At 38.1% G+C, this 26,161-nt stretch overlaps 1 protein-coding gene across 3 annotated transcripts in view; it reads right to left on the bottom strand.

Annotated features, from left to right (window-relative positions):
• LOC134845954 (hemicentin-2-like) overlaps window positions 1-26,161 on the bottom strand; it is a 78,411-nt gene that overhangs the window by 15,703 nt on the left and 36,547 nt on the right. For all 3 annotated transcript variants that reach the window (XM_063863092.1, XM_063863091.1, XM_063863093.1), the window contains exons 4-15: window positions 25,701-25,816; window positions 23,293-23,442; window positions 22,395-22,521; window positions 18,211-18,483; window positions 17,684-17,827; window positions 17,013-17,171; window positions 15,964-16,157; window positions 14,934-15,087; window positions 6,930-7,069; window positions 3,092-3,230; window positions 2,035-2,230; window positions 1,013-1,179 (exon numbers count right to left, since the gene is read on the bottom strand). In XM_063863092.1, the coding sequence (XP_063719162.1) occupies window positions 1,013-1,179; window positions 2,035-2,230; window positions 3,092-3,230; window positions 6,930-7,069; window positions 14,934-15,087; window positions 15,964-16,157; window positions 17,013-17,171; window positions 17,684-17,827; window positions 18,211-18,483; window positions 22,395-22,521; window positions 23,293-23,442; window positions 25,701-25,816 (1,959 nt within the window). The remainder of the gene's footprint in view (window positions 1-1,012; window positions 1,180-2,034; window positions 2,231-3,091; window positions 3,231-6,929; window positions 7,070-14,933; window positions 15,088-15,963; window positions 16,158-17,012; window positions 17,172-17,683; window positions 17,828-18,210; window positions 18,484-22,394; window positions 22,522-23,292; window positions 23,443-25,700; window positions 25,817-26,161) is intronic.

Here is a 26,161-nt window from a genome sequence, read left to right as displayed (position 1 = left end):
AATTAGCGATAGCTTATCGATAATTTTGCAGTTGAAAAATTTCTAAAAATCTCTAAATTAGCTGAAAAATTGCTAATATGTAGCTTAAATAAATATTTTTTGCAGTACAAATTGTGGCTAATTACTTACTAAAAAAACTATGATATCACTAATAAATAACCAATAAAAACTGTTTTTTCTTTTCGGTTGTTTTTCAAATTTTTGATTTGCAAAAAAAAGATTTGTTACGTGGCTTGGTGTAACTAAAAATGGCCGTTTCAGCTCAAGTTTGCTAATGTTGTTAAAAAATAGACTAAGTTTTTTTTGGATCACACCTATCAAAATAGATTCCGAGGAAGTAAATTAGCACTTGAGCTCTCCGCAGCCAAAATATAAACCAGCCGAGTATCAACCATCGAAAATACGTAAGTGTTACATAACAGTTATGTATCATTTAAAGGACCGTTACGAAAGTTATGTAAATTTCATTCTTATGATTTAACTTTTCCGCTGGCTTATATACTCTGCGCATTTTCGGTTGGTTTACACAGTGCTGATTTAAATTATCCGGACAAAACGATCAAAACTTGAATTGTTTAACACGTTTTCTCAAATTGGGTTGCTATTAGACAAAAATGGAACAGAATAAAAGTTGCTTAGAGTTTCATCAGAATTAGTATGGAGCAATTTTTTCTTCTGCGCTGTGTAAAAGGCTTCTTGTGATATATATATTTTTCATCAATCAACAAAGTTGTTTCAGCGTAATTCTTGATTAATTGAACAAAGCCAAAATGACCCATTTTTGGGCTAAATGTTTGGTTGAGAATTTCGAAGAAAAAATTTCTACATATTAATTCTGATGAAATTCTAAGCAACTTTTATTCTCTTCCTTTTTTGTCTAATAGTAACCCAATTTGAGAAAAACGTGTTGGAAAATTCAAGTTTTGTTCGTTTTGTCCGGATAATTTAAATCAGCACTGTACTTCGGCTGTTTTATTCACACTCGCTGATGATGCAAATCTATAAAATATACTTTGAACAGTGAGGTTGAGTGACTTCCTGGAGACCAGTCTCTGTCCATTGTACATCTCATTCTCCCCCACACACACCAGAGTGCCACTCTTCTGGGGGGAGATGCGGGGCAGCACCAGGTCCAGTTTCGTCACGGAGGAGGAGGGGAAGGCCGCGTCTGTTTTCCGTCTGTGAAAAGTGACACAAGGATAATACGCTGATCATTTTGATAAAAACTAAATACTGTTTCAGTTCGTAAATTACAACATTTAGTTAAAACAACATAAATTTTTTTTCCTAAATGAAAAATTTCAGGAAAAATCGTTCCAATTGAAAAATTTTTTTGAATAAAAAAAACAATTTTTACATAGTTTTGGGAAAAACCATCAGATTTACAAAATAACTCTTGGTTTTACGAGGCTGTATATGACAAAAATGCGTTTGTAATTGCGTAATGCAACCAGATGAAAAGTTTCATGACAATTGGACCAGGGGGACAAAAGTTAGTCAGAGTGAACTAGGTCGACAGAACACAAAGGCATCCGGTGGGAAAACAGAAGATATGAGCCGAGTTTCTTACAGTTTTTTCTATTCCAATTTTGGCCGATGTCATCTGAAAACCAGTTATTTCAGAATAAATATTGAGTGGTTCCGCCATAATTTTCCACAATTCTTTCTAGTTTCATTACTGATAAAAATCATTAATTTAGTAATTTAGTAATTATAAATGGTTTCCAATCTTATCTAATGATATTTTTTGAAACACAAGCAAATTAAAATTTAGCAAATTCAAAGGAAAATTATTGACTCATAACTATGTTCAACTCTGGCGGGTTCGGGTCTTTTCTGTTGCACGGCCCAAAAACTATTCTTTTTGCCATTCCGAAATTTTCATCATGGTGCTCCAATATGATCGGCTGAAATTAAAATCAGCTAGAGTTCTCAGCATTTTCAATAAGAGAAACTCAATTAACAGTTTGATCATTTGGGCTGTATAGCAGAAATGACCCGTGGGAGGTTCTATTATAAATTGTTGTTTCTCACCTGTAGTGTGGTACAGAGTGGGTGCGTCGATTGGGGTTGCCGCCCAGGGGTATTTGAGTGAGGACTATGCCTGTGTTGAGGTGTAGCCACTGCATGCGGGTGGGGGAGGGGGAGGAGGTGGACACACAACTCGCCTCAAATGTCTCCCCCTCCTTCAACTCTGTCTTGTCTGCTGTCAACTCCAGCACTGGCTTGACTAACAATTTTAAAAATTATACTAACAAGAATTATTAACTAACTTACTAGTTAAGTTAAAATCCCTCTGTAATAACCCAAGAACTCCTGTGACTTTTAAACTAAGAATAAATGACGACGCAATTTGCCAAAAATAATTGATTGTAATCTATTAAACATTGTTTAAATTTCAACCAAAAAGTTTCAAACTTTCTTGAAAAAGTCTTAAGTCGATTAAAAAGTGATTTTCTTGCTTAGACAGATACCTAGTAACATTGTTATTTATTTTTGATCGATTATGATTTATATTCGAATTTTGTAGAAATTGACCAACAAAATCGAGGCAAAAAAATCTGATGCGAGACGTTATTTTTGCTATTATGCATTTCTTTCTCAATTCATCGGTAAATTAAGAATACGAGAAAGTTTTGGCCAATTTAGGAAATGAAGGCAAGTTAAATTTGTGGTAAGGTACTTTTCCCCGATTTTGACTATTTCAAATAAAGCGTGTATGGGGTCAATTGTGGCAGCATTTTAAAAAGCTATATTTGTCGTTATTTGATTTTTTTCCCGTTTTTCAGACAAGATGACTCAAAATGTACGAATGATACGCTATGATAAACTGAGCTCTCAATTTAATTCTACCTCAATATAAAGCCATTTTAGCTATTATTACCATTCATTTTTTCATTTTTTTCATCTAACTCGATTGTTTTTTTTCTTGAAAAAAAACAAACATCATTTAGATAAAAAGTATTTGCCGTCTTTTTGCAAATTTTTTCTACTTGTATTTGATTTAAAAAAAAAATCAGCGTGGTGGGAACATTCTACGCTACTTGCACAGCAGTCTGACTTTCTTGTTTCCTCATTTAGTTATACTCACAGTGTACAATGACGGTAGTGTTGACCTCCACGGAGCTTCCGACCTCGTTAGTGGCCCCACAAGTCCACACTCCCCCCACGTGGGGCTGGATGTTGTCCAGGGGGAAGATGAGAGAGTGGTTGCTGCTACTCTTCAATACCTAATCAACAACCAAACCTACCTGTCTACTGTATGAGTAGTACAGAATGCTCCGACTGCATTTGTCAGTGAAAAAAAAATTCAAAGCAAAAGTAGCTCGGATTTGAGAAAACAATGTGTCCGTTTTTGATTGGAGATAAATTAGGTATCAGGGAAGCAATCTCCCCCAAAAATCAGTTGAAGGAGGATATCGCTCACTTTAAAGGAGTTAAAACGTTCTTTTTCAGCCAATCAGATTTCAGAGTTTTATATCATGACTTACATACTGCTTTATTTTTAGGGTGGTGATCGTCGGTGGTGATCGTCGGTGGTTATTTCGGCGGATATTCAACTATCCGCCATATCTACAAAACGCCATATCTTGAATATATATATCGCCAGAAATTACGTAACAATTGCACAGCATCAGTAAAAATCTGTTGTTATGTTGCGTAACAAGATCAATTTTCGGTTGTGGGAATGGTAATCTTATTTTCGGTTTGTTGGCCCTTCGGCCTGTTGGCCTATTACCATTTATTTATTTGGTTATTATAGGGAATAATTTGTTCACTTGGGCCCAACAGTGATCTTGAACATGCTTTGAAGATAGTCGATGAATGAAAAAATAACACTCAGCGCTCTTTCTTTTATCTCAATATTTTCACGTAGATTGGTTGTTATCTTGAGAAACACGATACAATTACGAAAAATGGTGAAAAACGGTAAATTTTAAATCTGTCCCGTTTTTTATTGCCTTTCGAAAGAAAACGACTATAATTTATTGCATAACGATTGATATACGATTGGCCTCGTCTAAAGTTAATTTGTTAGATAAATTTGCTCCTAAAAACACTTTACCTAAAATTTTTCCCATATGGATGAAACATTGTCAAAAATTGTACTCAACTTGCTAACATTAATTAAAAAACAATTTTAAATGCGAAAAACAGCAAACTCCCGATTGTTCCGACTGCCAGTTTAATTGTATGAAGTAGTTTTTAGTTATGAAAAAAATTCAAAAATTCAATTCAACAAAAATTTGCAATTTGGTGTATTAAGTAGTAGTTAGAACATAGTTGAAAGATGCCCGAGGGAAAAAGAGCCAGGCCTGAGGGCACAAAGTGCCCGATGGCGGCTCTTTTATCCAAAGCCATCTTCAACTATGATCTAACTGTTGAAGAGTATCTTTTTGCTCTTTCTGAGGGAAAGATGCCGGAAAATTGTGAAAGAGCCTGGAAAATTGTGAAAGAGCCCGGAAAAGTGCGCGAAACTATGCAAATGATTTCTTTTTTCATTCATGTATTGTCGTGAAAAAACATGTGAGAAAGAGCAAAAACATACTCTTCAATGTTTTGCAGTTCAAAATAACGTGCTCCAAATCAAGTTAACTTTTTTTCGAGCTGAATTACTGCGCGCTAATGCTATGCATTAATAAAAAAAACTGGAAAGAGCCCATTTATTAGTTATTCCAAACTAACGAGATGGCCAACTTTCAAGTTCACATTACTTCATAAAAAGTAATCATTGAAAAAATTAACTTGAGAGCATAATTTTCAATTGATCAAAAATTGCCGTTTAAATTTAAAAAAATAACAAGGATAGGCGGTTGATGTACAAGCAGTACATAATTTCCAGACCATGTTCATAAAAACTACAAATAAATCCAGTTCTTAAAATTATGAAGTTCTCCAAATTAGTGTCATTTTTTTGAAGGTGGTGTGATGATAAAACTATACACATGCGTACGCGTAAAAAGTTAGTAAATTAGGCAAAATGCAAAATCGTCAACAGTTGTCTTTAAAAAAAGATTACTAAGCAAAAAAAACTCACGAACCAAAATTTTGAAAGTTTTCTTGAATAATAGTTTTTTCTAAATATTTTAAAATAATTTTGTTGCTGACAAGGAAGTAAACCCGTGTCTGAAACCGGTGTTTCTCGAAACTGGGAAACTTGTTGGGAAAACTTTTAAATTTTTCCAAACGGTGTTTCATGACACTTGGAATTTTGTTGGAAAACTTTTTAAAGTCATTCGAATTCAAACTGGTGTTTGTCGACACTGGGAATTTTGTTGGAAAAATTCTTAAAGTCGTTCGAATCACAAATGAATTGATTTTAAAAGGATACATCGCTCAACCTACTTTGATGATTATTGTGGTAACTAATTTTGCGCGGAAAAGAAAACGAAAAAAAGAAAAAAAAACGTAAAATATACTCGAATACAAAGTTCCTATGATAATGAAACCACTATTATTTCGAAAATCTTTTATTTAACCCTTGTCTAATGACCACTGTTTCTGACTAGCTTACATATTTCAAAAATTGACAATGAAAATTTCAAAACCAAAATTCTTTTTTCTTGGATAAGATTTTCAGAAAATGAACAAAACTTAAAAAACGAACTTCTCTGTGTTAAAAAACCCATTGAGTTGCAATGTTAAGTCGGTTACACGAGTTCATTTTTTGAGTTCATTTTTTTGACTCATTGCTTTTTGGACTTATTTCTGAGTAGGGTTAATTCTCTGCAAGACTTTAGCAAGAACTTGGATTAACCCAATTTGGTAAAATTGGCACGTTTCTAACCCCTTATTTTGTAGAAAGCATTCACAGATAACTCAATCTGAAACATTTTGACATGTTAGCCCCAATATTTTTCTGATGCACTGAAAAAACATATTTCAAATAGCCAACAAACAGATAAAAGAAAAGAAGATACCAACAAAACGTCCGAGTTCAGAACAAAAAATCCGTCATTTTAAATTTCTCTGAATTTCAAAAATCTGTTGCTATAGTTTTTTTTTCAATTTACACGCTTTATTAAAACTGGATGAATAATTATATTTTCACCGGTAAATCTAGCTATTAAAAGCTAGTTTTTGAAAGTAAAATTCAATCACCTTTTTTCGTTCCATTAATTTTTGAAGTATTTAATTTCCTTATTTTAAGTTGAATAATTCAATTGGGTTTTTGTAAAATGAAAAACCAAACCCCAAGCACGAAATTTTGCGTGAACAACTATGTAACAATTTTCCTGATAAAAACAAAAAAACTCACATGGAAACGACAAAATAATTGCCGTCAATATCTTCATTGGCACTTAAAAATTGAATTAGTTGCAACAAAAAAACATGAAAGCTGAACTAAAAGCTGAGTCATAATTAAACATTACTGAGAATTTTTTGTTGTTGCTTTTAAAATTTTATAATTTTTTTTTGAAAACTATACTAATAATGAAAATGGCACCGCACTTGACAATTTCGGTTTCTCCATGAGCACACGTAAGTTTAGTGCTGATAATAAAAAAAAATAATTTTTAAGTTTTTCATATTTTTTATCATGTTTTTTAGTCTCGGCTTCCAGAATGCTGATGCTTACCTATTTTCCTGTATCTCGATCCTAGCGTATCGCGACAACTCGCATTAAAATAGAAATCGCAATAAAATACAACTCGCAACAAAAGTCAACTCGCAGCAAAAGACAGCTCACAATACAATACAACTCGCATTAACAGGCAGCTCGCTATATGATCTCCACCGCAGTTGCGCCAACGTGTTGCGAGCTTGCCAACATTGGGTATAGGACTTTATACGATATTTAGAGCCGGTTATAATTCTTACGTAATAAGCTAATTTTCCAACTTTGCGAGTTGTCCTTTTCCTGAAACTTTGCGAGTTGTTGCGGTATCCCGTTCTAGAGTGTCATTTCTATTGGCGATTTGTCTTACCGTGCCCATTTGGCCGTGATGGCTGAGGTACATTTCGGGGGGAGGGTAGCTGTTGGCTGTGTCCACACACGAGACTGTCCTGTTCTCCCCCTGCACTGCCACCGAGAGAGGCAACACCTGCAGCACCACCCGCGGAACAGCTGAAAAACCACACAACGTTGTTGATCTGGAGAGGACAGAGGGGAGGAACTTTGTATTCGTGTTTTTTAGATTTTATTGTACTCTTTTCGTTTCCACGCAAAATCAGGTACCACAAATAATAGTCTGAAAGGGTCGAGTGATATATCATATTAAAGCCTTTGCAGTCATTAATTTTTAAAGTTTCATGTAGCGTCTTCTTGAAAACAAAAAAAAATCCTTAAAAACCAAGAAAAGTCTGCTAAAAATTTGAAAAATTTAAACTTTTTTCATGATTTTTTTGTTGTTTTATTATTTTTTTGACAAAAACCATTGTCAAAGATGCCGTATTCTATTTATTGTCTTCCGAGCTTTTTTCGTCCTTATTTTCTAGGTTTTCAATCAGACCCGCTCAAACCGATCAAAAAACATAGCATAGCCTTGTGATGAGGCGACTTTTGGTACCTCATTTAATTCATTGTCTTTTGCAGCCATGCAGCTGATTTATATACCAGTTGGTTCAAGGTCACCGGTTTGGCCTTATCGAGTGACACACTGCGTGTGATCACTCTTATGTTTAGACACATCGTTTGCTAGATATAAATTTATTCAAACCTTATATTAACTGTTCCATTTAGTCAGAGCTTGACTAACAATTATCTAAATTGAAACCAAGAATCAAACAACTAATCAAGCAATTCAATATTACGAACAACCAAGTTTTGTCCTTTAAATCTCGGCAAATGTCATGGCGCAGCCAGCAGTTCCTGTGAATGAAGACAGGACTGACCTGTTAGGTATTCCCCTTTTTTGGGCAAAACCTTCGATCAACCCGCCGTTCCTTTGGGAATCTTGGATTGGACAATTCTTACTGGCAGTTGGGCTGAAAGATAATATAAATCCTCAGGATTTATTAGCAGAACCCGCGGAGGTCATTGACGAACCTCCTCCGAGAGCTGAGGCTGTAGGTGCAACGGAAGACGCTGCGGAGGCCAATGCCCGAGTCCTCAGATATCAGTCAGCAGTTCGTCGAGTTAATGAGTTGAATATTGATCGCAGACGGAGAGGCCTTAGGACAGGCCTGAACTGGCTGGTTCTACCACGAAGCCGAGGCCCGACTGAAGTCACGATTGTTTTTCGCTTTGGGAAACGAAGGGAAACGACGTTTCGCAGACTCCTATCCGCATACGGGCATCAGTGTTACACCTTTTCGTGACTTTCATGTTGCTTGCGAAACTCTATTCAAGTTAGAACGCGATTATACTGTTGAGCGTATTAAACCAGATAATATTATCTTCATGTTGGAAAACGATACTTTTTCTTCATTTTACCCTCGCCTCAGTGCTCAGATAGCCTTATGTAATTGGCCCCGTGCTCAAGAGAGGGATACTCTGAAAGATCTTTTCATAGGACGAATCCGTGATTTGAATGTTCAACTGCAATTGATTAAGGCAAAAGTAGATTTGGATGATACTTTTAAACTCGTTTGGAGTGTGAAAAAGGGGCTAGCACGTCGGCTCAGTTTCAAAAACTACTTCCACACAACCAGTTTTCCAGCACTATAAAGGTTAAACAAGAGCCCACTTTCTCTATACAGTCGTCTAGAGGAAAACGGAATACTCCTCAGAACCAATCCAATCGACCAAACACACAAAGTAACAAAGGCAACAAAGCATGCTATTTCTGTGGTAACTCTTTTAGCCCGGATCACAGAAAGTCGTGTCCAGCTCGAGAGGTTACATGTAACCTTTGCAAGAAACGAGCCCACTTTGCCAAATGTTGCAACTCATCAAGACGGCGTGTTAATCTGGTTGATGATAGTGAGGAAGCGACAGACCCCTCAATCGATTGTAACTTCATAGATGCCGATTATGATAGTGAACCGGAATACAGTGTGTTGCAGCTAGAAAGTGCTGTCAGGATAGACAGTATTGAGCTCCTCAAGTCAAACAAAGGGAAACCGAGAAGCCTTAGTATCCAGCTGGGTACGGGGTCGAGTTTCTTCTATTCAACGGTCGACACTGGAAGTCCGGTCTCGTTCCTCAATAAACGGACGTGCGATTTAATATTACAACGTAACCTATCCTTCAAATTCCGAGATATCGCACGATACCCTATAGATACTCTATATGTCGATTATAATAAGAAACCCATTCGCCTTCTCGGCTCAGTTTGCCTACCGATCTCGTCTAGTGGTTGTAAAGTAGAGGAGGCTTGTTTCCTTGTTTCCGAGAACCAACACGAAATCTGTTGGGCTTAGACCTGCAAGATCAATTGGGTGTGGTGACTACCCAACTGAGGGTAGAACACGTTCAGCAGCTTGAAGTTAAGGATCAAGATCCGACCTCCGACTATTGGAGTTCTTTCTTCGCCAAGAAATATGTGCATGTGTTTAGTCGATTAGGAAGAATCAAAAACCACAAGGTGTTTACCAATTTTAAGTATCCTTTGGTACCACGTCAAAATAAAGGACGTAAAGCCCCGATTCACATCCAGGATCGAGTCGCTAATGAGATCAAACAAGGTCACATTGAGAAACTGGATAACTGTACGACCGATTATTTCATAGCACCTATTGTACTGACAGCCAAGAAGGACGGCTCGATAAAACTCGCCTTAAATGCTAAGCCGATGAATGCGCAGATCTTGAAGAATAAATACCAGATGCCAAATATTCATGAGCTTATCGATTCGGCGGCTCAAATAATCACCAAAGACGTACCTGACAAAGTTTGGTTTACCTCATTAGATTTGAAATATGCTTTCAGCCAGTTACCATTGTCGTCAGTTACAAGTAGCCATTGTAACTTCAATATCTTGTGAGGGAGTGCTACAGGGACCTATCGGTTTAAGACGGGGTTCTATGGATTGACTGACATGCCGACCGAGTTTCAGAAGGCGATGGATTGTACCTTACAAGGACTGGAAGGTGTAATCTGCTACTTGGATGACATTCTAGTAGTCCCGAAGGGAGATGTCCAAGAACATAATAGTTTGGTCGAGAAAGTGATGCAGCGGCTCGATACAGAAGGCTGGGCATTGAAGTTTAGTAAGTGCGAATTCTCAGTAAACCAATTAACTTGGTTAGGTTACGTTATAAATGAGAACGGGTACTCTCCAAAATTTTCGAAGATTGACGCGATTCAATCACTTAAGCCCCCCAGAACTTTGAAACAGTTTCGCTCGTTTATGGGGACGTTAAATCATCTACAACGATTTATACCTGACCTACATACTTATACAGTTCATTTTCGAGAGTCTTTAAGGGCATGTAACAAACAGTCTTTTCGATGGGGGGAGGATCAGTATAATGCCTTCAAGAGTATCATAAATCTGGTGGCTAAAATTCCCAAATTATACCACTATGACTCTTCAAAAAAATCTCGTGTTAAATGTGACGCTAGTCATAACGGGTTAGGAGCATGTCTGGAACAGGAGATTGAGCCGGGAGTTTGGGCTCCGACTGCGTTTGCCTCGCGTTTTCTCAATAATGCTGAAACGAAGTATAGTACGAATGAACTCGAGTTGTTGGCGATCGTTTGGGCGTGCGAACATTTTCGTACGTATTTGCTAGGCAATCGCTTTCAAGTATTAACCGACCACAAAGCTATTATTTCGGCACTGAGTGAAAACTATAATAACAAGTCCTATCAATCGCGCCTTTCGCGTTGGGCGGACCGGTTATTACCGTTCGATTTTGAAGTTATTCATGTCCCAGGGGTTACGTTAGGCATTGTGGACTATTTGTCTCGTTATCCAACATTTTCAGCTCCCGCACCGTCAATTTACGATGAACTTTTTGTTGTAAAGTCTATTGAGGCTTTTAATTTGGCCTTGTCCTTTATTAATTTATTCAATGTGGTTTATTCGGACAATAAACTATGTTCTTCGTCGCAAGAGGAGGTTGTGCCTCTAAATCGGAAATCAAATTGCTCTCTCGACCAATCAAATCACGTTATGCAAATTTGCGCATTCAGTCTTTCACCGAGTGAGGGCGTCGAACTATGCTGTTCCAAAGTTAACCAATCAGAAACCGGTATGCTAATTAATAATTGTAGACCGGCTTCGCTTGCTTTAAATCATTGTCTCCGACCTGAATTGTTAAAAGATAGTCGCAACTCTCTTTTCTCATCTTTATTTCATTCATCAAAATCTCATTCACTAAACTCATCTCATTACTTTAACATGAATCCCTCTCACTCTACTGTACTATCAGATACCGCTCCTCAACATACTGGCGACGTTTCAACTTCTCAGCAAGCTCACCCTACTGACTTACAACCACCGCACAACTCGACGGCGGAACAAGCAGACCTCCTCTCATTTGTGGAAAATTTCACTTTGAGTTCCCCGAAATTTAGACGGCCGAGCCCACGCCCTACAGTGAGATCTCGTCAAGTAGGATAAATCTCTCGCCTGGATCAGGTGCGCCAACATAATTGGACCAGAGAGCGTGCGGCTAAGACTCGATTTATTGCTGCCAGGACTGCCTCAAGAAAGGAGGGACACAGCCAACTATTGGAGGCCATGAGGAGGTGCCGATTATCAAGACCGGGGAAAATCCATACTGCTGCTAAAGTTGGCGTGTTTGCTATCAATGGTGGAAAACCTATCCTCACAGGGTCCAAGAAAGAAATTGTGGGACTACCAGGGTTGTTCGACGCCGATCTCTTGGCTGAGCTCACGGAGGAAGATCGATTTCTGGGCGCGATGAAACGGGCTATTGTTAACAAGGAAGTTACTAGTTTCAATAAACTCGGGGCCTACATGGCTCAGTTTTGGCCCAAGGCAGTTTTGGCCCAATCAGTGTGTGATAATTGACAATAAACTGGCCATTCCAGAAGTTTTGAGGCAAGCCGTCCTCGCCCGCCTTCATCGGTCTCATCCTGGACAAGAGGCCATGATGTCAGCCTCAGAGTACATTTGGTGGCCGTTCTTAAACCGACAGATTGTCGATACCTGCGAGAAGTGCCGTGAATGCACATTGTATGGTAAGAATCTAAAGCCTGTTAAAACTTTTCATACCGCTCAATCTTTACCTCAGCTAACGGGGCCAAATCAGGAATTGCAGTTAGATTTTGCTGGTCCTTTTTTGGATGACAAAGGTGTGAAGATATTCTTCTTAGTAGCTATTGATCGCTTCTCGAAATTTCCTTCTGTACTTATTACGAAAACCACTGGGGCTAAAAATGTTACGAAATTTCTTGAATCTTATATCCGAATTCATGGTTTACCTCATTCTATCAGGACTGATCATGGTTCTGGGTTTAAAAACGACTTAGTACAACAATTTTGTTCTAGTAGAGTTATTAAACATATCCTTTCTCCCGTTGGAGACCATCGAGGCTTTGGTCTCGTTGAACGTACGATACAGACTATAAAACGCAAGTTGGGCACGGAGCATCTTGATCCTAATTTTGGTAATTTCAAAGAGGTACTCCAACAAATAATAGAAGACATTCGTAAGAGTAATCATTCTACACTTAAGAAGTCGCCTTTTGAATTGCATTTTGGACGTAAGGCCAATACTGAATGGTCACAAGCTTTTCATAATATAGTTCATTCTGATACTTCAGCACAAAGACTTGAGCGCAACTTCTTAACGCCGGATCAAAATCGCTAGCCAGGACTACAGTCGTGATCGCGCCTAGGTGGTGCCAAGAGGCAGCCTCAGTCCTCAGATTACCCCGCGTTTCAACCCCATGTTCTCATTGGAGGGGAATATTGCTGAGAGTGAGCCTTACAAAGCGCTAGCGGATCTTGCTCGGGCGGCTAACAATTGGACACAGCATAAGAGAAACCTTCCGCCGGATGGAGGAAAGCGGGTTCTTCAAGAGTGGTCGAGTCGCCATTCCGATTTGGCTCATTCACTAAAAACAGGCCTATCTCGCAAAACACTTTGCTTTGCTGAAGATCGCTGAACTACTACGCCTCCAGGGGCTCAGGATAATGTTCGTCGTTTACCGACTCTACAACCCCGTCGACAGTCCAAAACAAGTAAATTGGAAACTCTTCTTTTATCCGATCCTAGCCGCGTGAGAGTGTTTCGGAAAGTTATAGACCGTCAGTCTGGCAAACCTTTTTTTAAGCTTGCGAAATTCAAAATTACTCGCATCACCGATCACACTTATGTTACGGACAAGGGAAAAATTTATCGGAAAAACCATGTTTGTCTTAAGCCTAATTTCAGTAATAACTTTTCAGCAACCCCCAGCACACTAGGTGATCGCCTCCAAACATCAGGACCATCTCCACGAAGTGGGGGGAAAAAGCCAGTTACCCGTTCGTCTGATCCGACACTGCTTGAGAAGCGTCCAGATGACATAAGAGTGTCACAACCGATGGTGGTGGATCTTACTAATGATTCGTCTAATGAGGGTCCCTCTGGCCAGAACATTTTGCAGGTGATTCGGGAATCTACCCCAATGGAGAAGCGACCGCGTTACATGATGATTTACTGCCAGTCACGAGTGGTGACTCCTCTCTCACTCTGGGTCAGTCTCCAATGAATACTCTTGTCTCTTTACCGCCCTCTTCACTCAGTCCGTTGACCCTGCAGCCACGATTGCAGTTTCACAGCATCTTTCACCTGACAACGTCGTTCCTGAGGGTCCAGTTCTACCCGCACAAAGTGCATATAAAGAATCATATTCGTCGTATCCATCTCTTTCTCTCCCAGCTCAACCTGTAGTGGATGATTCGGAGGCTATAAGGACCTCATCTCGTAGTAAGAAGGCTACGAAATTCTTCGGTGACCCGTTACGACACTCCGTCAAAACGGTGGAAGAAGACACGTTACTGGAGGAAGAGGCTGGCGACTCACCCTCTCAGAGTGTTTTACCGTCATCGCAGTCACCTAAACGGCGGCCACTTATTCGGGACCGTTCTCACCTGGCTTCGCCGGAGGCACTATTCTCCTCCTCATTTGATAAAACTCAAGACGGAAATTGATTGTTGTTGAGATATCACTGTCAAAACTTTTACAAATCTTCTTTATGTAATTATTATTTCATCACCATGCATTTTTGCGGGATAGGGTCGCTATCTATATAATGCTATATGGGTGCAAATTGTTTATTAAAAAATCTTTTGGGTGTTTCAAAAAAATTTTCCCTTCCGCGGGGAATGTGATGAGGCGACTTTTGGTACCTCATTTAATTCATTGTCTTTTGCAGCCATGCAGCTGATTTATATACCAGTTGGTTCAAGGTCACCGGTTTGGCCTTATCGAGTGACACACTGCGTGTGATCACTCTTATGTTTAGACACATCGTTTGCTAGATGTAAATTTATTCAAACCTTTTAATAACTGTTCCATTTAGTCAGAGCTTGACTAACAACTATCTAAATTGAAACCAAGAATCAAACAACTAATCAAGCAATTCAATATTACGAACAACCAAGTTTTGTCCTTTAAATCTCGGCAAATGTCAAGCCTAGTGAACACAAAAAACATAACAATTTGCAAATTGTTATGGGATCGTTCTCTGTTGCTTTCAGAGCAACCGGTTGTCTTTGTTTTGGTTTAGATTTCGCAGTGATTTCTTGTTTGATCAAAATGAAATAATAACTAGAAATGTTGGAACACTGTAAAAATCTCGAAATTTAAGAGCCCAAAACTATAACTGAGCGGCCTTTCGAAACAAATCTGGTTTCATGGAGCAATCTTTAAACTTTTCTCCAGTGAAATTTTGAAGAGTAGTACAATTACCCCCCTCCCCCCTTTTTTTAAGAAAAAGGGGGGGGGGCAATTGTTAAGTAGGTTAATATAACGCATTTTCGATCAGATTGCAGCAAAATTGGAAGCCTCAATACAAAGCTCTAGCGCTAATTTACTGTAGGGGTGGCAATTCTTAAGTAGATCCGTAATTCTCTCATACTACTCACTTTTCACGGCCACGTCCACCTGGCGCACTGAGGCGGGGCTCTCACTGTTGGTCACTTCGCAGATGTAGCGACCAGAATCCTCTGGCCTTAACTTCTGCAGAATGAGTGTGAGCACATGTACAACCTCCTCGCCCTCACCCTCTTTCGTCTCGCCCTAAACATACGCACATAGTGTGATCATTTATTTAGAGGCGGATCTAATATTTTCTCGAGGGGAAAAGGGCGGATTTAAAAGAAATTGAAAATTTTGTCTACTTTTTTTTTAGGTCGACCAATTTCACAATTTAAATTTCTGAGCTCTAACCAAATCACTATAAAGACCGTATTTCGACCAAATTTTCTGCGCCGCTGGCGAATTTTTGAAAAAAAAGGGCTAAACAAGGCGTGGATCTACTTAACAACCCCCCCCCCCCCCCCCATTGTACCTACTAAAGAATCTCCCCCCTTTCTTGAAGGGGGGATTGTTAAGTAGATCCCAAGGCGTTTTAGGCACTTTTTTGAAAACTTTGACAACGCTTTGAGTCGGCAGGGGGTCGAATCCTAGAGAGGAAGCGCCCCCTCCAAATCCGCCTCTGATTTGAACTACAAAAGTTTTTTGGGAACTGCACACACAAAAATGTGTTGTTGTTTCAGATAAAAACTAAGCCTATTCAATTTTTCTTCGACGTTGATTCGATAGACTGACTTATATATGATTGTGATGTTACTTATCTAAAAGGCCCGTTGAACCATTCTTGCATTCAATTTTCAATTTAATATTATTAATTTAGTTTTATATAATTTTAAGTTATTATGTAAATTTTCAATGGATTCCACCGCTCATCTGGATAAAATTATCTTTTTTTGGGTTGCCTTTTTGATTTAGAAGCCAATTAATTTTGTGTCCACTTTGTTACGTTTTCATTAATTTTGGTGTGAATTTACAGCTCTTTTGATTATTACATATTCACGCTATGAATACCACCTGAATCTCTAAAAAAATTGGTCTAAATATGTTTTTTTTAATTTAAGCTGAAAATCAGAACTCCACCTGTGTTTCTTTAGCCTTAGTCGAGGTGGATCTTGTGACAGTGGGTACTGGGTCCCCCTTGAGTAGCCACTGGGCCTTGCTAGGGGGGTATCCATCCGAGAACACACACTGCACTCTCGCAGTCTCGTCTTCGTTGAAAGTGATCACGCTCTCTTTGTCGGGTGTGGGCACTATTCGCAGAATACGAGCAGCTCCTGAAACAAATTGCACTGAAGATATAATCGCAGTATATATGAGTAACCTAGTATCAATATTATGATACCTATTATAATACAGTAATCAGGGGCGGATCTAATATTTTCTCGAGGGGGGCCGGTTTTCAAAAAAAAAATCGAAAATTTTGTCGACTTTTTTTTAGGTCGACCAAATTGATTATCCGAGCTCTCTCAAAGCATTAAAAAAACCTTGTTTTGATCAAAGTTTCTGCGCCGGAGGCAAAATTTTGGAAAAACAGACCAAAAAAAGGCATTTTAGGCACTTTTTGAAAAATGTTGATAAAAAAAATGCATTTTTTCGGCGCGCGCGCCCCCCTCACAAATTAGTATTTATTGGCGCCAAAGGCGCCTTTATAAAAATTTTAGGGTATCTCACCAAAAATAGATATCTCAAATTAGTGCAAACGGGACCCTTTGGGTCGGCAGGGGGTCGAAATCCGCTACTGACAGTAATGAATATAGAACAAGAGAAGCCGGATGCTAAGCAGGTTTTACAAAAAACCGACAAAATTAATTTTCGAACAGATTTCTTCGTGATTGATAGAATAAACTATTGTGACGTAATCATCATGTCACAAATCAACCCCGCCTCAATTCCTAATACTTACTAGCTTTCAAAATTTTTAAAAGGATTTTTAAAAACCAGGGTGTGTACCACGATATTCACTCTTTACGTTTCAGCCAAAAATATGTTTCAGCCAAAACTATCAGAATTCGTTTTTTTGCATCTCCTGAAAGATCCAAAACAGTGATTTATACTCTATTTACGACGTTGTTATGTTTTTTGCCCAGTGATTTAAGATTTCTAGAGTCGGAAATAACTTTCATACTAACTTATGACTGATATGCGGACGTCTCTGAATCGGAACTCCGCTGACTTGTCGTGGAAGGTGACTTTGGCCGTGCACCTGTAGACCCCCACGTCCTTCTTGGTGACCGGCTGCACTTTCAGAGCCAGCTCAGAGGCCCCGTCCGTCTCAGCCAGAATCTTACCTAATACAAAAACTCATCTACTCTGATAGACATAGACTGAAGTAATCATTAAAACTCATAACTTGATAATCAAACCGATATTTCATCAAAAGGCGGAGCGAATGAAAATGTTTTTTGTTCACGACACCAACAAGCGACTATTCGAAAGAACTATAACAGGCTGACCAAAAAAATCACAAAACTCATCAACCAACTCAATTTGTAACTTTGAATAGTTCAAAATGATTACGTCTCAAATGGCATAATTCCCAAATGGCATAAAAAGAAAAGTTTCCCAAATGGCATAAATTTCATGCAACAGGTGCATTGAAAAAATCGAGAAAAACTTTTTTTGTGAGCAATGTGAGAATGTTAGTCAACTTTTCAATTTTGAATATTTGCCAGCTTCTCGACAAAACTGAAAATTTACCTATTTGCTAGGACTAGCAAACTCAGTGAAAAATTCAAGTTCAACAAAAGTTTTCGATTTCTCAGTATAATGGGTTGCCATATTCGGGCAATATAGATCTTACTGGGGTTATCTTTTCTGATCCAGGAGATGTGTGCGCGGGGGGATGACTTGACGACACAGCTGACAAACAGGAGGTCATCCTGGGCTACTAGAAGGGATCCATTGGGCTGTCCAATCGCAGGAACCAACAGATACATGTCCAGGTCTACAAGGAAAATTTAGCAACAAACTCAAAATAGAGAAGAAGCAATTTGTTGGGTTTGACTTTGAACAACAGCTTAAACAGAGTCATATATTTATCAAGTTAGTTCTAAGTGAATCAAATAAAGAAATCCTCAGAATTTTATTTTAAAATAACGATGGCAGGACAATTCTACTTTTGACCATTCTATTATTTGTTTTTTTTGCGCCCAGATTAATTTCTATAGATTATCTCAAAGCCTTTTCAATCTAAGAAGAATGCAAAAAAAAACACATACAACTCTTAAAAAAATTTGCTGCAACTCATTGGTCCACAACAAATTTATACAGATAAAAAAAATTCTCGAGTGTTTTTTAAACTAAATCGGGTAAAATAAAAAGACTGACACTGGACGAAAAGCTGAGTGACAGCCATCACTTTTCCCTCCTCATTCTCCGCTTTGCACTCGTACACTCCCGCTTGATCCCGACCCACCCTTCCAATGACAAAAGCGGTCAAGTGGCCCCTGGATTTGGCCAGCATCTTGCTGTCCCACTGCTGCTCTATTTGCAGAGTGGGTTCCGGGAAGGAGGCGTGGCTGTCGCTGCACTGGAGCACCCTCCGCTCCCCCACCTTGGCGTAGGGGGAGGGGACCACTTTGAACTCAATGTTCGGCTGGCCTGAAACAAAAAACATGCCATTTTTTAGCCAGGATATTGTTCCCAAGGTTTTCAGGATTTCGGGTTGTTACTGCCAATACCCTTTGCTTATACAAAAATGTAGCTCAAAAGACTCAAGAAAAGCCTTCTATTTATAATTCCGGCAGAAATTTATTTTCTAGGCAATCATGAAAAATTTCATCCTCGTCACTTCATCCTCGGCAGCAAACACGATTCATGAATAAACTAGCACTGTCGCTTTGGCTGTTATTACCCTGGTTTTATGTCCGGACTTTTGCAATAAATTTTTGGCATGTCCAGAGTTTAGCCAGCAAAATTTTTCTATGACCAGTTTTTCGAGAACGAAAACATAAGCCTCAACTTTCGCAATCAAGGTGCAGAGACGGCGCGACTAGACTTTTAAAACCGATATTCATTATGTTCATACCTTGGACATGAAGCTACAAAAGCGTGGACGTAAAACCACTACGCAATTGAGTTTCATTTTTTTCGCATTGAGCATGTGATCAACTTGAGCATGCAGTGATCAACTTGAGCATGCAAAATAAGACAACAAATTGACCAATTATATTAAAATTTTCTTCTTAATATGGAAACAAAAAATCATTACTGGCATAAATATATTCAGTTTCTATTTATATTATATTAAATAGATGAAAATTATCTATTGATTGCTAAAGATGGCCCAAAAGCAATAGTGACAAAGTTTTCAACAACTAACGCATAAAAAACCTGTCTAAAAATTATTAGAAATTGTTTTTGAGCCATTTTAGATTGCAATCTACCCGTGAATAGAAAAGTGGAAAAAATGAGCGCAATTGGCATCCTAGTTCGGCAACTTCGAAGCCCACTTCCTTCGCGAAAATGACTGCTGGTTAAATGTTTTCACTATCGTTTTCGAAAAGTGTCGGATTTTTGTTCTCTGTAATTACTTTTGTCCGAATTTGTACTTCGAATATCTAAAAAGTTGCTGGCTTATCCTGCGCTAAATACATTCAATTCTGCTGAATTTTTTTTGTATGGCTATGGGCTGAAAATTGCTCAATCAAGATAACACGACAGCTCTAATAATAAAGAAAATCTCTGAATGTTCCGACTGTCTCTTAACTTTTCTCGGATAGTTTTTAATGAGAACAAATTTTTGATACAATAGAAATTTTGGACTGCCGATATCAAATTTAAGTTCAAAACTTGAGTTGTATATGAAATTAGCAAGTAGCACAGAATGTTCCGACCATATTCTTTAGAAAACTACAAACATTTGTCGTTGTTTATGCTAATCTGACGAGGGAACTTTACAAACGAGTAGAATGTTAGTGACTTAGGCATAAATTTTAACAGTAGTTCTAATTTATTTCTAATTCTTTGTGCACAAAAATTTTTTGTCACTGATACCTAGCAAAGCCCTGAATGCTCCGACTTCCCTATAACAAGTCTTAAACACTTCTTGGTAAGTGAAAAGATTTCAAGTGTAATGTCTTCTACTCCTGGAATCAAGGTGTCAATATCTTCACCAGAATATACTTTTTGTGTTGAAACTATGGTTTTAGTCTGAATTGGTCTGTATAAATAAACCAAACAAAGCATTGTCTTACGATATTTTTGTTGAAAAAATAATTAATAATTTATCAATTTTTTGAGTAGCCTTGTTTTTTCTGATTTTGATAGTTTTCGAGGTAATTTTTTTCCGCTTGCTTTGAAGGAATGTTTTTGTATTCGCGCCATTTTAGCGACTATTATTTGTTCTGTCAACTAATTTTTCTCAAAAACTCTTTAGGACATCGAAATTTAGACAAATTGTTTAAAGAAATCAGTGCAAAAGAATATTTGGGAAAAGCGGTCAAAACCTTCAAATTTCAAAAACATCAGTTTTAAAACCTAGCCAACAGACATTGGAAGAGATTCAATGAACGCAGGAAACAAAAAAAATATATACCGATTTGCTTTTTTGAGAAAACCTACCTTTTGAATTTGAAAAAATGGATCTACTTAACAATCTCCCCCACTTTCAAGAAAGGGGGAGATTCTTTAGTAGGTACAATAGGGGGGGGGGGGATTGCTTAAGTAGGTCCCCAGTGATCAACTTAACAATCTCCCTCCCCCTTTCTTGAAAGGGGGGGATTCTTTAGTAGGTACAATAGGGGGGGGGGGGGGGGGGGGGAGATTGTAAAGTAGATCCGAAAAAATGGCCTTAAAGTGACAAGAAGTTTTGGAACAATATTTGATTGACACGTTTTTGATTACACAAACCCAATTTGAGAAAACTGGATCATTAGTTAAAACTCTGATAATTGAATTCCACTTTTGAAATTATAAGTTGATCACGTTTTTTGTGACTTTTATACTTTTGCTGTTTGATAAGGGAGTTTGCCTTCCTTTTAACAAAAAAAAATAAATTTAATCAAAAAGAAATGAAAAAATTCAAGAGAAAAATCAAGGTATTTATCAAGCCAAAATTTGTAAAAAAAAAAGATGAAAATGCATCTAAAAAGCTAGATTCTTTAACGCATGCAACTTTTCCAAATCAAATTTTGTTTGGATAGCTTATTTCCAGCTGAATAAAAAAAGTTGCTCTTTTCTGTTAGTAGTTGATGAATCGGCAAACTTCAAAGCACTTTGCGACTAGTTAAATCCATAAATAGTTGGATTAACATCGGATTTCATTATAATCAATAAAGATAAAATGAATTTGCAGTGAAGTCATCCTAGATATCCTAAAGCTCAACAGAAACAAAATAAAAACAACAAAAAAGATTACCGCATTCATTTTTTGAATTGGTCTTTATTTTGTTGAAGATGTTTCGTTCGTGGACATTTTTGTCGGCATATGTCAGAAGTCTGGCCCATATATGGCGTCATTTGACGAAGTTTTAAAAGAGTATGGCTCTTAGTCATTGAGACATCGATTTAAACCCACTTTAGATAAGGATAATTCGTAGCTCTGGATTATAGTTTTGAACATTTAGAACTGAAAAGTGGCTTGCAATAAAAACCTGCAGTCATTAAATGTTCTTTTTGGAAAAAGGAGAAATACGAGCCAACCCTACATAATTTTCCGCATTTATAGGGTTGTGGCGTTTATAGGCGGTAACTTTATTTATCATCTTAATCATAATGATAAATTGCTTCCAAACGATATGAACTTGCAAAGTTATTAATATAAATTTACGAAGCAAATGTGCTTGTTTGATACCCTTATTTTGTAAAACTAACAAAAAATTTCACTGATGTAGTCACAATCGTGGATTCAGAGGTGGAGTGGGTTTGAGGGCGCGAAGGTTTCTTAGTCATTCAAGCTGAGACCCATAACTGTGTTTTTGGCACATTTCACAAAAATTATCCTTCGGCTCAGCGTTTTTTTTTTTGCTGAATAAGATCTTTAGAACTTGAAAAATCAAATTGCAGGACCAAATTTATCCAACATTGCCGCGGAATGCGCTCACTATACCTCAAAACTACAGTTTCGACTCGTAATATAAAAGTAAAAATATAAAAATGGAAAAAGTTTTAAAATGTCAAAAAATTACGAAAATCTTTCGGGACTGCCTAGTTTCTTAGACGATTTAGTTAGCCACAAGGGAAAGAACCAGCATATGAGCTGTTCGGCTCTTCATGCACGAAGAACCGCTGATGCGCTACTGCTTCCCGGGTTCAGGTGCTAGATTTTTGTTTCCACTTTTTCGACTAAAAATTGGTATTTTTCGACCGTCTTGACCAAAATCGGGTAGTTTCGACTCAATTTTACCAAAATTGGGTATGTTTCGACTTTGTGCTGGACTTAAAATTGCTTCTTGACCGCGGAATTTCAGTCGCAAAACTGCACTTAGTTAACTTTCAAAGTCGAAACATAAGTCGAGCTCCTCGGCCCGGGTTAAGAACTGCATGCTTTGTGGCACTCTTTGGATACCTACTTCGGACGTTGATGCGCGTGCTGCCCTTGACAGATCCGAAGGGGTTGTGGGCCTCGCAGCTGTAGAGACCAGAGTCATCCAACTGCACATTGAGCAGAGTGAGGGAGAAATGCTCGAAGTGGCGCCCCTGACTCATATTCACATAGTTACAATAATAATTACTTCATTTTCAAGCCAGAAATTTATAATCATACGTTATATTAAGAGATCATTTATCCACGGGGGAAAGGAACAACACAAGAGCTGTACAGCTCATCACGGCGAACCGCTGTTGTGCCCCTGTTTAAGAAATTGTAATTTTACAATATAGTTCGGCTTCAGAGAATACCAAAAAAGATGGAAATTTACCACAACATACTTAAAAATGTTTGTTGTCTTAAATATATAGTGTCTCTTATTTGATGAAAAATTTAGTTTTAAGGCCAACGGGAGGGGGGATGGGGCGGCATTCATGCGTGCCGAAGTACAAGAAAGCCGAAAAAAATGCCTTGAAAATAATTTTTGGCACTCATGAGCACTTTTTGTTTTTTATACATGGTCATTTTTACTCACTTTTTAATTTTTATTCCAACCTAACTTAAACGTTATAAAACTTTTCTTATGAAAATTTATAGCGTTGTGCTCAAAATCATCCTTGAGGAACAGAATTTGAGCAAAAGTTTAAATTTTTACGTCTTTCCGTGTATTAGAAATACGGGAAGCGTTGAATTTTTTAGGGGAGGCAATTCTTTACTAAGTTCCATAGGAGCAAAAAGTGAACAATATCCAATAACCATTTACTACTTCGATGATATTTTCTATTTAAAACTGGATCTGTTTAAAGCTTGTATCTGCTTAACTACCTCCTCCCCCCCTTTGGAAAGGGGGTATAGAAAAAGAGATCCGGATGTCCGCTTGCCTGTTTTTCTGCTGCAGTCATGAAGCGGCGGGGGGAGGTCGAAGATGATGAAGATGAGGGGTGGGGACCAATGACTCCATCGGTCGTCTTGCCAGCTAGTGATGACATATTCAACAGGTCGTTGTCCTTTTTCCAAACCACAAACCCCACCTGAAATGCAATCTATAGTTAATGCCAAACTGTTGCCAATAAGTTTTCCTTCAACGAATCTGACCGAAGTTAATTAACCTAAAACTGCTAATTTAGACGTCGCATTTTTGTTTTTCACTGATTTCTACACGTAAAAACCTTGTTCAAAAAAACCAATTTACTTAAAATGTTATAGTTTTTGACCGATTCATTTTGGCTATAATTAACAACGATTGACAAATGAATCTATTTCGAAATAGTTGCAGGACAAGTTATCTGTTGAAAAATTGCAAAAAAAGTTGACCAGACCTTGAATCTAAATTTATACTACAGTCAGTTTTTTAGTGTTTGAAGGTCAAAAGGTTTGAAGTTCAAATCTCGGGCTCGACAAAAAATTTTCGTAATTTAGTCAATATTTGAAATTAAAAAACCCACAAATGGGTAAACTAGGGCAAAGATGAAATGGGTTGACTTGATTGAGCCAAAAGGGAAGAGGGTGGGAAAAGCTTGATTACATTGATCATTTTGCCGTTTTCAAATCGGGTCTAGCTCAATTTTGAAATTTTCTGGGAAAAAGTTCAACTTAGAAAAATTTATTGAAAATTATTGCTTCGCAATATCAACTTTAGAAAATAAATTGACTTTAAATTATAGTTTGATGTTGCTGCTGCACCCTTTGATGGGTGCTTGCCATTCACGAGTTTGACGAAGTTGCTATTCCAACCTTCAACAGCATTGTTGGTTCTGGGTCGCCCGGTTATTACACGTTGATGACAACTCCACCTGTCAACGTCAAATCTGGGGTTTTGACGAGTTCCATTTGCCGCCGAGAGCCGACCAACGTAATTGTCCTCAAAGTAATTGAAGATTGGGTGGGCTGTCTCAGGGCATGTCTTCTGAAGAGTTTCGAAAGCAGTAGAAACATCACTTACAGGCAGGAAAGCGATACTCAGCAGCATTCGGACATGCTCTCGGAATTCCAGATCTAGTCTGTAATTGTTTGTGTTTCCAGTAGTCTGAATGTGACGCCAGACGCTTTGGCTCAAATGGAAATAACAGTATTGTACATTTTTGGATACTGAATTGAAAGCATTTTTGACCGCTATTTCGAAATCAATGGTGGCCCGGAAGAGTGGTGAAAACCATTATTCGCTTGGTATCATTAGGTCCAGAGTCAAAATCAAGGAAACGCTCGCCGCTGTGTGTCACTTTCAGCAACTCTGGCAGTTCAAAATCAGTTAGGGATTGGGGTTCCTGCATTCTGGGCCCTTTTTCTTGTTTGACTCTATTAATTGTCCTCTGGTTGGCAGAATAGCTCGGGATTACTGCTGCAGTCTCTCTGTTGATGTCTCTTTGTACGGAAAGAATTGTTTGACGGGGTGGCTCATCTGACACAACTGCTTTTGTTTTGAGTGCTGTCCTGAATTTTCGTTTTTCAATATCGGCTGGATCGGGAAAATGACTGTGTTCATTTATGATAGTGACGTTATCTTGGAAAGTGCGCACACGGCCATTGCATTTCGATAAAACACATCGCCACGAAATTGAGGTGTCTGTTAGAATCCGATGTTTGAAGTATGCGTATGCATCATAAACTAGCATTTCGTTGTTTTTATTTGTCATGAGAATTTCCATTGTCAACACGAACTCGAGAGCAATAACAATGAAATTATGATCTCTCGTGTCTACGTTTGGCAACATTATCAATCAAGATATAATTGTGTAGGTATGTGTAAATGATTTGAGTCCTGTGTTAATTTCGTCTCTAATTTGGTACGCGAAATAATTTCTGGTCTAAGTGCTCAGTTGCGTGGCCTTATCGATTTAATCCTTCCTATTGAGAGCTTATCAAATTAATCCGGTCATTAACTAGTGTGGCAATAGCCTGGACAATTTTGGGTCAATTTTGTCTGGGAACCAAATGTCTTGGACACTTTTTGCATTTTGGACTGTTTTTACCGGGACATAAATGTCTGGGACACAAATGTCCTGACACGAAATTATTATTCAAACTGCTTAATATCATCATATTTAGTTCAGTTTATCCCCGAGTTAATTGCTAACAAGTTTGGAGGTTCTGTGCCCGAGAAATTCAGAATCAGATTTAAAAAAACCAGGGAAGATTAAAAAAAGTATTACAATCTAATTTTATAAATTATCTCGGCTGTAAATTGGATAAATAATGATGCTATTGGCAGCTGATATTAAAAAATCAGGACTTTGTGAGATAGTCAACTTTTGTTTTTATTTTTCTGTTTGTTTATTTTTTTATTTTTTACCTTGGGGTGTGCTCCGAACACGAAGCAGTTCAGTTTGACTGTCGGTTCGTTCTGCAGAATCATCCCATCATCCCCTAGAGTACTGTTCACCACCACCCCCGTCGGACCAGCCGGATCTGGAGAGACAGACCACACGCAAATAGTTAAATAAAAATTATATTTTAATTGAACATTTGGCTCGTTTATGATTACAGTACTCCCGTCTCCTTTCAAATTGAAATACCCGTCCTAATTCAATTATCTTCCTGATTTATAGGCTTGGAAGTTTGGTGTCTATAATAAAAAAAACCGAAAAGGTATGACCTTTTTCATTTCAGTTACCAAAAAGCGCCAAAAATGGTCATTTGAACAAACAGTTTAACGGCCAATGTACGATTAGAGGGAAAAAGGATTTAGTGTTTATTCGAATATTCAAAAATATAAACACAGTAAAAAATATTTAAATTATCTTATTCGAAAAA

This window comes from Symsagittifera roscoffensis, chromosome 5, assembly GCF_963678635.1.
Source record: "Symsagittifera roscoffensis chromosome 5, txSymRosc1.1, whole genome shotgun sequence".
In the NCBI taxonomy this organism is placed as follows: domain Eukaryota; kingdom Metazoa; phylum Xenacoelomorpha; order Acoela; family Convolutidae; genus Symsagittifera; species Symsagittifera roscoffensis.
The sequence above is the reverse complement of the archived record's forward strand: the minus strand, read 5'-3'. Positions and strand labels throughout refer to the sequence as shown.